This window comes from Macadamia integrifolia, chromosome 14 (assembly GCF_013358625.1).
Source record: "Macadamia integrifolia cultivar HAES 741 chromosome 14, SCU_Mint_v3, whole genome shotgun sequence".
Taxonomy (NCBI): domain Eukaryota; kingdom Viridiplantae; phylum Streptophyta; class Magnoliopsida; order Proteales; family Proteaceae; genus Macadamia; species Macadamia integrifolia.
Genome location: NC_056570.1, coordinates 6,368,448 through 6,381,190, shown reverse-complemented (window position 1 = coordinate 6,381,190; position 12,743 = coordinate 6,368,448). Strand labels below are relative to the sequence as shown.

The window sequence follows — 12,743 nt, the reverse complement described above, 5'->3', positions numbered from 1 at the left end:
GTCAATAATGGCTTTCTTGTAAAAAGTATCTGGATCGAATCTCCTGGAGAATAACTCATACTTAACACAAACCTAACATAGTAGCGGATGTTCTAGCTAAACATGTTGTTGCAATGAGAGTTTCAATGACTTGGTCTGTGCCTCCTCCTTTTACTGTGGAGAACATTGGTTGGCATGCATAGGACGGCTCGAGATATAGATTTAATTGAGTTTCACTTCTAGTTCTCTTTGTTAATCTGATTTACATTGTTTGTCCGCTGATGGCCATGCTATAAAATTATGAGGAATTATCATTCCCCTCCCCTAAACTTTGGGGAAATATCAAGTTCCCCCATGGCTTTTTAATTAATTCACTCCCCTCCCCCCAAATGAAAAGATTCTATCAACCGTTTCCTTAAGCGTTAAAATTGCTGTTAAGTCTTTTATTTTTTTTTATAATGACCGAAAAACCCCCCATCTCTTTAGACAACAGAGGAACTTTCCTCCTGTGGAAATTGAGAAAGATGCCGATGGTTACGCCAGCAGATCAAGCAGCTCTAGTAGTTCTAACAGTGGTTCTTCCTCGTCCAATGATTCAAACTCGGGGAGCTCATCTGGCAGTGATTCTGACACAGATCGACGATGCACAATCACCGTGTCCGGAGTCGAAAGGCTCCCCTAGGACCAAGGAGGAATGATGTGTGCAATGAAACAACTTGAACTTGGACGAAGATGAGGCAAAAGAAGAAGTGATCGAAGATGAGTGTGATTTGGGTACAATTTTTAAAGGTGAAAGGGGGGGAAGGTTGGTTATTAGGTGGCTTTATTTCACATGTACCATATGTGTAAAGATGAAGATCAACATGTTACGGTGAGCAGAAGATGAAAACAAGTAGAAGAGATAGAACTGACAATAGTATAGTGTAGCATTTTTTTTTTCTTCCTGCTTTGTGGAGAAGAACAGAAGCATAAGAGAATAAGGGGTTACAACGATACATTTTTGTAATATACACAACACCATCAAGGATTAAATAGACACCAACTCTTTAAATCGGAGGTGGTGGAGCAGCATCAGCTATTTCTTCCTCTTTTGTTTCAGCAAGTGCCGCAGAAGTTGACTCTCCCTCTGCTTCCATCTCTGGCGTTTCCATTGCCGGTTCCTCAATCGGGGCTACGGGAGTAGATACTGCTATGATGGTTTCTTCAATGGGCTCAACAGTCTTGGCACCGTCTTCATCAACGGTGGTTACTGTCTCAAACACCATAGCCGTTGGTGCCTCAGCTTCCGCTGCGGGTGCCTCTTCCCGTTCCGATGCCGAATCTGGTTTTGTTGTTGTCGCCTCTTTCTTTCTTCTCTTCCTTCACTTCCTCCACCGGTGCCGGCTCTGCAACATCTCTAGTCTCTAGCCTCGAGGGCTCTTCCGTCTTTGTTGGTGTCGACGCCACGGCAATAGCTTCTTCAGTAGCTTCTGCCTTTTCCTTAGCAGGAGCAGGCACAGGCGCAGGGGTCTCTCCAGTCTCGGTCTTCTTCCCCTCCTCTGCCAGCTTCTCTTCCTCCTTTGCGGCAGGTGGAGGCGGTGGAGCAGCAGTAACTCCGAAATTTCACTGCATTGGTTGCCTGAGTTCTTCCCCTTGTTGAGGGCATCTTCACTTTCGTACCAGTTGATAGCGCCGGCTCTGGCGCTTTTGCCTGTTTTCAAAACAGATGCATTGTATGCGAGGTTTGAAGAAGGAAGGAAGGCATGGATTAAGGTGATTTCTGGTGCAGATGAGATTGCTCACCATTCAACTAAAGAAGAAGACGGAGTCGCTGTTGAACTCTTCTCGGCGAAGAAAGGGGCGGTTGTAAGAGGGGCTGGCTCTCTCTTCTTCCTTTCATCGATTAAGTAGAGGGGCATTTAGGATATTAGAAAAATTAGGCTGGGCACTTAACAGAAACTAGCACTTACTAACGAGTGGTAGAATCTTTTGATTTCGAGAGAGGGGAGTGAATTAATTAAAAAGTCGTGGGGGAACTTGATATTTCCCCAAAGTTCAGGGGAGAGGAGTGATAATTCCTCTAAATTTATTTGCTTCTTTGGATATCGAAAGTTTTGCATTCAATTTGTTTAATAATATTCTTTGCTGATCTTTAGCAAAAAATAAGAATCTCTCATACCTCCCCGTGCACCACTGCAGTTCCTCTACTCACCGTTGCACACTACCAAGATTTTAGAACTTAGAATCACCATCCGAATTGATCAGGGACTCAAGGCCGATTCTCAATTCGAATCGATCATTAATCAGAGTGAAACAATCAGATCGATAAGTGCCAATTCTGATCCGATTCACTGATTTTTTGAACCCTGGCTGCAACCCACCACTCCTTGTGTTACCCCCTTATTATAGAACTCACAGTTCGCTACTGCGACTGGTAAGGATTGTTAATCTTCATAAGCCCTTTTAATTACGAGTTGTTAACCTTTATCACCCAAAATCATATCATTAAATGTACTGACCTCGAAAGAAAAAATGTATATGCAGTGGGACTGCCTGTGGTTTTCAATTAATTGGATTGGTCTAGATTTGTGAACCTGGTTTATCAAATGGTTTATAGGTTAATATATATATATATATATATTCTATTATTCCAAAATGATGCGTGAACCTTCTTTATCTAACAGCTAATATGAATTATATTAGAGGTTATGTTAAATTTTTGAGAATTATCTTTCAATATGGCACTTGGATGAACTTCAATTATTCATAATCACTAATCAAGTATGACCAGATTTAGATATTCCTTAATTTTTTTAATTTAGCTTTGAATAAGGTGGTATAATATTTGGGTAGCACTTGATTTTTATATTTAAAAAATTTGCCATGAATTTTATAATTGAGGCCGAATTACCATAAAATAATGTGTGTTAAAACAAAATTTGAAGTATAGTATTTGTTTTTGGATAACACCAACTGATATACCATAGTGTGATTTGTTAGTAAAGAGGTGACATGTATGCCAAAGATCTAAGCAGACGATGAGATTACCAGATGAACTGACGGACAAATGACCCGACCAATGTGTAGGTCAGAATATCTGAATAGATGAGCAGATGACTGGATGAGCCAAATCGATCATGGTTGAGTTAGTCGTTATAGCTCGGGTTACCTAACCAAAAGGTAACCATGGGTTAACCATTAGGATCTAGAGCACTCATGTGGAGATCAGTGATCTTAACAAATCAGCCACCAGCGAATAAAGCAAAATCGAACACGGTTCAATGACGCCAGGTGGCAGGAGAACACCAAAAAGCAAAATGAGAAAACTCTTCCTGCCGATAGTATAAAGAAGGCCCGAGTTAAGATCAAAGGTTTCTTATCGACCACGTTTCTTTCTATCACCACCCAACTACTGCTGCCTTTCATGTCCACAGCTATTGTGAATGATCCTACCATTCTCAGTTTTATGGATGGGGAGCAAAGTTTCGGTAAATCTTTTCACTAAAGCCACCTTTGCACATATTGATGGAGATGCTTTGTCTTTAAAAGAGATAATACGGTCTAATTGGTTTCCTCCCATGTCGCAATCTTTTCAAATAATAAAATCAGTCACATCCACTGAACCTGCTGCATCTACTGATTCATGGTGGGGAGTTTGAAAACAATTTTTGTAGGTGGAGATTAATTAGATATATGTGTAGAATTTAGTGGTAATGTCATTGCATTTATAGATGATTTCATGCAGATGGAGTGCAGATTCATTAGTTTTACATGTATTAAATGTGAGTTTGCATCTCACTCTCATGCCAACTAAACGTGTGATAGAATGTAGTGAATATTTTTTTCTTGGGGTGTCAATCGGAAGGTTTGATCTGGTTTTGGTCGGACCAAGATTGGACATGAAATTAAAGCCAGCCCAATATGGGAAGGTTTGATTTCGATTTAAATTAGGTTCAGTTTATCATGTATATATATACATAATTATAGAAACATAACTTACTATTTTATTTTCAGGTTAGTATCGATTTTATATAATTTTTTTTTCCAATTTACAGGTTCAATGTGGTTTTTGATTGGTCCAATGTGATTCAAATTTCAACCAATTTCATAATACCCAAAACCAAAGCTAACCCGAAAAAGGTTCAATCTGATCCAAGCTGATGATACTTCTAGAGATGTGAACTCGACTAAAAAACTCCTAAACCCTAGTTTTCATACAAGTTGGGTTTAATCAGATCGGGTGGAATTGGGATTCCTGATCCAATCTGATCCAATTTTTCAAACCTGGATAGTTCATGCACTCTCACTTTCCGTCACCTTCATAATCATGTAAGCCCCCTATATACATATGTGATGCATTTTTACCATTTCATCTATAGCCACTGTCTCATCCAAACTTGAGGCCAACTCACGTTAGTGGGTCTCAATCTTTGCTTGGAGGTTAATTTATGGAGTGTTCCCAATGGACAAGAAGTTGTGCAGAAGAGCAGTTCTTATGAAATGTCGATTTTCCCACCAAGTCTAGTTGGGTTTTCTTTATTTTTTCGATATTAGATGGGCTGATTTTCAATCTATCCATAAACTTTTTTCTTAGTGGAAGAGGAAGGCATGCATTATTCTGCTCAAGACGGTATGTGTGGTTAGTAGCGGTGGTCATGATTCCTTATCACTCATGGTAAGAAAGGAACTGTCCATATTTGATAATACTGCTAGAGATGTGAACTCGGTGGTGAGAGGCTGAGAGCTGTGGTTAATGAGATTCAGGGTTTTTCGTCTAGTGTTCCAATTCTCATCAAATCTATGACTGACTTACTTTTATCTGGAAAATTGGTGATCACTTATATTTCTCAGCCCCCCAAGAAAATTATTGAGGTGAGATGGGTTCACCCGGAGGAAAGATGCATCAAAATAAATTTTAATGGGTGTTCTTGGTGTTATCCAAGACATTCGGGTGCGAGTGGTGCTCTGCGAAAGCACTTGAGCCTCCAATTTTTGGACAAGTTTACTGCATTTTTTGAGGAATCAAAATTGCGATGAGTTTGATTTGGAATCTATTTGGGTGGAAAGAGACATAGAGTCCATAATTTGGTGTATCAGGAATTGTAACATATCATGGTGCTTTAGGCAACAATGACTTTCTTATAAAAATATCTAGATCGAATCTCCTAGAGAGAATTACTTATAATTATTACCACGAACCCAACATGGTAGCTTAACTTTTAGCCAAACATATTGCTGCAACAAGAGTTTTGATGACTTGGTCTGTGCTTCCTCTTTTTACTATAGAGAACATTGGTTGGCATGCACAAGACGGCCCAAGATATAGATTTAATTGAGTTTTATTTTCAGTTCTCTTTGTTAATCTGATTTGGTTTGTTTGTCCGCTGATGACCATGCCGAAAGTCGACTGCAATATAAATTTATTTTCTTCTTTGGATATCTAAGGTATAGCATTCAATCTCTTTAATAATATTCTTTGCTGCTGTTTAGCAAAAAATAAGAACCTCCCATACTTCACCATGCTAGCATACTTTTCGACTGTTGGATGAGGTGAAGAAAGATCCCAGCCAATCAATGCGTGCACCACTGCAGTTCGATTCACTGATTCACCGATTCTTAAAACCCTGGCTGCACCCACCACCCCTTCTGTGTAACCCTCTCATTATAGAGCTCACAGTTCGCTACTGCGACTGGTAAGGATAGTTAATCTTCATAAGCCATTGTCACGAGGAGTCAACCTTTATCACCCAAAATCATTATTAAATATACTCACCTCGAAAGAAAAAAAAAGTATAACATGCATTGAGACTGCATGTAGTTTTCAATTAATTGGATTCTTCCAGATTTGTGAACCTGCTCTATCAAATGGTTAAAAAAAAAAAATAATAATAATAATATATAAAAAAAAAAAAAACTATATATTTTTTTAGGAAAAAGGATGGATATGCTCGCGGGTTACCCAAGAATAAGGCATGCTAACATTTTTTGACTGTTAGATCAGATATTTTAAATCTAAGCCATTGATGAATTAATACATTCGTATATCCAACTTAAATGTGACATATATTGTATATACCGAATACCTAAGATCTACCTACCTACACATAATAAAGTTTGTTTTTATTACCGTCATCGTCTTCTTCTTCTTCACAGCCGGCGGAGAGCAGATTTGGGGCTTTCTTAGAGGGAAATCAAATTGGACATTTCCCATGGGGACGGAGGTGGGGCTAGTGCGACAATATCGGATTTGTTCTTTGGAGGTGTGCATGGCTTTAAGTATCGGTGCGTATCGTGCCGTATCGGCCGATACGTATCCGTATCGGTAGGCATCGGCACGATACATACCGATACGTATCATGAAAATTTTAAAACCCTTATGTATCGATACGTATCCTACGATACACACCGATACACACCGATACACCACCGATACGTACCAATACTCTATGAAAAATTCAAAATTGAAGTGAAATGTACGTTTCGGTATGTATCGATACGTATCGGTATGTATCGATACGTATCGGTGTGTGTCGGTATGTATCGACCGATACACACCGATACGTACCGATACAGTCATAAAATGGCCAAAATGGGTAATTTTTTAGAAAAACATAATTTTTTGAGGTGTTTTTGTTCCAAAGTTGCTGCCAACCATTTTTCTCTCTAAATAAAGTGGAAATCAAGGTTGGGAACAAGGATTTTACATTTATGGGACAATTACAAACCTTGGATTCTTAGTGCGATACTCTCAATTTACTGTTTATGCATATTACATGTTATATATAACTTTTTTTAACTATTTTTTTTATGCAAATGTGTATTAAAAAGTGTTTCCTATCCATTTATGTGCGTATCTTTAGCGTATCTTAGCGTATCTCCGATACGATACGATACCCTCCGATACGTATCTTAATTTTAGCCGATCGATACGACGATCGATACCGATACTTTAATCCTTGCCAACAACTAAGTGTGCCTTTCATGTCCACAGCCATTGTGAATGATGCTACCCTTCTCAATTTTATGGATGGGGAGCAAAGTTTTGGTAAATTTTGTGAGGGGAAGGCACGATTTGCACATATGAATGGAGATGCTTTGTCTTTGAAAAGGGTGATATGTAATTGGTTTCCTCCCATGCCACAATCTTTTCAAAGAATAAAATCAGCCACATCCACTGAACCCTGTTGCATACCTAGCGGGTAATGTCATAGTACTTATAGATACTTTCATGCAAATGGAGTGAAGGTTCATTAGTTTTACATATACACTAATATATTATGTGATGAAGCTAGATAAATGTGAGTTTGCATCTCACACTCATGCCAACTGAATTTGTGATGAAAGTTAGTCATCTGTTTCTACCACATGGTGTGTTCAGGTGGTAGTTTTTAATATTGGCATGGCTACCCTCTTGTAGTGAATATTTTTAGGGGTATCAATAGGGAAGGTTTGATCTGGTTTTGGTCGGGCTGAGAATGGGCATGAAACCAAAGCCAGACGAATAAGGGAAGGTTTGGTTTCCATCGATATGAATTTCGGTTTATTTTAGGTTTAGTTTATCATTTATGTATATATATATATATATATATAGAATTATAGAAACATAATTTTTATTTTAGATTTTCAGATTAGTGTCGATTTTATATCACTTTCGATTCAATTTACAGGTTCAATGTGGTTTTCCATTGGTTCAATGTGATTCAAATTTCAACCAATTCCATAATACCCTAAACCAAAGCTAACCCGATAAGGTTCAATCAACTTGGTTATTGTTTTTTTCAGTGGGGTTCGATTGATTTGATTGATAATGTTTAGGTTTTAACACCCCTATATATTTTCATACTTTGATTTACCACTTAGCCAACTCCAATTAGGATTAAAACCAGATACATGAGCAAAGAGAATCTGTGGACCCTCCTGGCAGCCTTATTTTTCAAAATCAATTGTAACTCTCATGTATTAAAATCCTTTTGGGCTGAAGAAACCAGGAAGTAGAGCGCTTTCAGCGTCATTCTTGCTTCCCTACAACTGGAGGGGAGGATTAGTAGGTCTAAGTGTAGTTCTTAATTAATTGGATTGTTCTGTACTTGTTGAATTTATGCCAATTCATATAAAAAAAAAAATATGTAACTGAACAAAGCATATGAGATCCATAAAAAAAAAATAATAATAATAATTATCTATTACCAATATTACAAAAACATAACCCATAGTATCGTCTTGAAACTGATCGAGAAGAGTTTTTCTTCTAAGTGACGATACAAAAATCACATTTTTCAAAACCAAAGTAAAACTAGAACACATATTTAAAGTAACTACCCCTATCCAATGTTCTTTTATTTTTTCTCCTCCACCACGTAAAATGTGCAGCTCTCCGTCATTTGGTCTCCTTTTATTCTCAAGTCCTTTATATATATATATATATATATATATATATATATATATATATTGCACCTCCAAATATTTTTAGGAAGAGACCCAAAAAACATACTAAGATAGACAAGGTACAGGTGGATTACAATCTGTAGCTTTTCCATGGGCGTTACTGCAAATAGAGGAAGTTTCACTCTCTAGAACTGCTGTGATATTAATTTGGTTCAGTACAATGTTGGTGCAACCCACACTGCCACAACACTTCAATGTGATGGCATTTTTTGAAGTTGTAGTCCCATGAAATCCTATGAATGTCACATTGCTCACTTCAACATTGGTAGCCTTCATTTTATTGTCCAAAGCCAACAGCATCAAATGCAAAACAGAAACTCATCGTCAGCAATTTTAACAGATAAATATAAACATAGAAAGAAAGAAGAATATACAATTCTGGGACAATATTATAAATTTCCACCCTTCTAAGATTAATCCCTTACATTTTGTGGTGAGTTTCTATCAATGTAATATTGGTCGATGATGATGGGGTTCTTTACACTCACAAGTGTAATTTGCTCAAAAGAGATATTCTTAGCATATCCAGATCCTCCCTTAGAATAACAAGAACAAAAGTTAATAACAACTAAAATAAATAAAATAAAATAAATATTGATTAAGGTTCTAATAATGTTTTCAATACCTGCCATGTCTTGATCCTTGCTCCATTCATGGTTCCATTGAAACTACAATTATTCACATGGACCTCTTCCACTGTATGATGAGCTCCATTTTCTCCTAAGCTTCCCACACTACAAGGATGTAGAGTATTTCTTTTCTTTTTAAGTAATGTCAAGTATAACCAACCAATTAGGCTAATTAATAAATTGGTGATATTGAATCATCATGGTTCTCAAGAGAGGAAATAAATAAATAAAAAAAAAAAGAAGGAAAAACCAGTAAATAATGAAAAAGGTCATTGGCAACTAATGCTTTGTTTGTGTATAAAATGGGTTGTAAGGTAATTAGTAGCTTTCAACACTTCCCTTTATATTTGGTAATACATACCGCAGACATAAGGATACGGTGAAAACAAACTTTAATATCATGTAAAATTTTCATCCCAAAAGTTCGAACTAATAAATGGAGGGACTCTCAGCTATATATCAGGGGACTGTACATAGGTTAAACTAATAGCTGACGTGGGACAAAACTCAAAACTCCCTAAACACACACGAATCCATAAATGGATTCTAGAAAATAGGCTTAGTTTTCCATACCACAGGCTAAAAACTGACACATCAGAGTTTTATTAGTGTTTCCAAACACACACTTAATTTGTAGCCTGTGCCTTCAACTTTATAGCTAGGAACTGAAAGGTCATGAGTTTATGAGTTATGTCGTAACCTTATGCCATGGCCTGGTCCACATGTAACATTCGTAATGTTGATAAAAGAGCTGCCAGAGTTAATGGCTACACAATCATCGCCTGTTGATTGGACAAATGAAATCAAATTAATTACCCAGTTCATACACATAATGGGTTTATGGAGGGCTATAATATTGAGTGAGAAAATTGAAAAGAACAGTGACAAAATTGTCATAAAAATGTACCTGTACCAATGCAAGAGTCACGGATCAGAACATGGGTTGAGGCTGATATGTCGATACCATCAGTGTTTGGGCTGTTTTGTGGCGCAGTGATATTGAGAAGAGAAATAATTACTTCAGTGCAATTATTGATGGAGATATGATTCTTTGGGCTGTTCATATGCTTCAGTCCACTTAGTTGAAGACCATTGCAACAATGGAAAGCTAGTGCCTGCATGTAAAGTTGTAAACATTTTATAAGATTTTAAGATTATTAGTTTCGCCTTAGTAGTAATATTGGCAGTGGTGCCGACGGTGGAAATGATGGTGGTAGAGAGAGTTGAGCTCAAGAATTCGATTTGTTGATTTACATCAAATATATTTCTCCAATGACAAACAAATGTGTTCATTTCATTCTATTCAAGAGAACACGAAAACACCAAAACTGATTTTTTTTTTTACATTGCCATATTGACCCCTTAATAGCTGTTGAGAAAAGAAAGAGAACCAAGAGCTAGTAATAATTTACCCTGGGACATTGTCGCTTGCTCATTTCCTGAAAAATACAAAGCAATACATGAATAAGCCGATATAAGTACAAGTAGAGACAGAGACACTGAGAGAGAGTAGATACATACAGTATTTTTTTGCCACCAAACACTGCCTCGGCCATCAATTTCGCCAGTTCCAGAGATGTTGAGGCCATCTATGCCTTTGAAAGAAAGCCACTCATTGTGTCCCTCATATCCTGATTTGGAATCGGGTGCAACTATGCTCCCTGAAACCTACAGTCACCACAAGTTGAGGAAAAAAAATATCAATTTATGGTACACAAGTGCCAGATGGGCGCTAACTTGTGGTACACAAGTGCCAGGTGGTGTATCCAGCCTTTTCCCATATAAAAAGTTATTAAACATGAATAATATGAAATAGTAAATCTATCTTATAAGATTTTTTTTTTTTTTAATTAACAGTCCTTTATAGGGTGTCAATTTGGTACTCTATCATATGAAAACCATATCAAAGAAGATTCGGTATGATTTTAATATGATAAAATGATATTTTTTTAATACCCTTGTGTTGAAACTTGGAAAGTTGCATGTGAGTAGAGGACCTTGGGGATTCATGTGTTCACAATTTCAACATCTGCCATGTGGTGTGGGAAACCATTGTGCCTATTAATTAAGGGTTAAAAAAAATCAAAGTTGTATTTCTCTTAGTTAGTCTTAGTTTACCTCAACATTAATCTTCTGAGGTTTGCAAGGACCATAGAACTTTGTAGGCTTCAACAAGAATGTCTTCCCAGAAGGTATGGTGAGGGTGGGAGTGGCTGAAGGATCGGCTCCACACACCGCAGCCCATGATTTCAGAAAGGCCTACCAAATGATAACAAACTTGAAGTTAGATTTTATTTTTACTAAACATCACTTCAGACCAAAATGCCTATTTACTTGTTTATTATTTGAGACGCATATCGATCAACATTGATCAATGAGTAAACATCAGGGGCATGGGAACCCTGCGAGGCTAGTGTTCTCACGCCCGGACACAGTGGCGTGAAAATACCCAACTGTGATGGGGCAGCTGAGAACATTTATTATTTTGGAAAAAAACATTGTTGGTGTAATTTACATTCTCATTAGCACACATCCTGTGTATGCCATTTACCCATAAGTGGATCTCAGGATTAAATCTTGGGAAATGGATCACAGATACTGATCTGATCTGTTTTACCCTACTTTCATTAAAATAAATAAATAAATAGGGCTTTTGATCCCTTAATCTGATGCCGATACTCAAGCTAGGATAAATCAGGTATTGGTATTGGTCTCAGTGGATACCGATATGATCCGACCAATCAAATATCAATTCTTAGAACTTTGTATAACACATTTTTCTACAATAGAGGTAAAATCTAGTCATTTCACATGTGTACTTGACATACGACGGACAGAACAATAACTCTTAAAAATGAGATGATAGTAAATCACTTTAAATGATCTTGAAATTAATTTTTAACCTATAAGAAATATGACAAAAAAACATTCAAAAAAAAATTATATGTTCTAAATCCACCTATAGATGTGACATTCAACAATCCCATTTTATAATTACATGTGCAAAAACATCTAGGATACACAGGCACACACATATATTCGAACTTATAATAAAAATATAACATGAAATATTTACCTCCGAATCATCAGTTATGCCATCACCAACAGCTTGATAGCTCATAACATCAAAAGAATTTGGTTGTGCAATACCAAATCCGGAAATGAGTAAGGCAATACATAAGATCAAGAAGATGGTGATATGATCCTGCATAACAAAGTCAAAATGAAACCATGACAAGAAAAGTAGCCAACCAAAAATGTTATCAGTTTGTAAACCTTAGAACTCTTAGCACAGTACTTAAAGCCCATTGTAGAACTAGCTTAGAATTCAAAAGAGAGAAAGAGAACTCTAAGAAGTACTCACCATTCTATCTATGAAACTAGACAATGTAAGATTGCCTTATGATGTTAATTTAAATAGAAAACCGGTTGCTCTAATCTGCTTATCTTGTTCATTCATATATAGAAAGTTATAATGCCAGTATAGCAGATTTATATCATCTCCAGCCAGGGGTGGTTGGAGTGGGATCGATTAGACAAAAAACAAGAGAGAGAATATGAAACAAGAGAGAAACATGGGGATTTATTTCTCTCTTATTTTGTGTCTAGCAGACATTCAACAAATATGAGGGAGCAATAATGATCCTATATTTTTTGATGTTTCCTTCACCTAATTGTCTCCTTTTTTTATTTCCTTATATATTTCTGATT

The 12,743-nt window shown here is 36.9% G+C and overlaps 1 protein-coding gene across 1 annotated transcript; it reads right to left on the bottom strand.

Annotated features, from left to right (window-relative positions):
• Positions 1 to 1,257: 1,257 nt before the first annotated feature.
• On the bottom strand, positions 1,258 to 12,341 carry LOC122061732 (probable polygalacturonase At3g15720). The gene is made up of 10 exons (XM_042625180.1): positions 12,309 to 12,341; positions 12,109 to 12,237; positions 11,151 to 11,291; positions 10,554 to 10,700; positions 9,940 to 10,147; positions 9,733 to 9,814; positions 9,029 to 9,137; positions 8,829 to 8,939; positions 8,478 to 8,673; positions 1,258 to 1,571 (listed from the first exon to the last, which is right to left on the bottom strand). Exons 1-10 carry the CDS (start codon positions 12,339 to 12,341, stop codon positions 1,258 to 1,260), a joined length of 1,470 nt encoding a protein of 489 aa, XP_042481114.1.
• Positions 12,342 to 12,743: the final 402 nt, after the last annotated feature.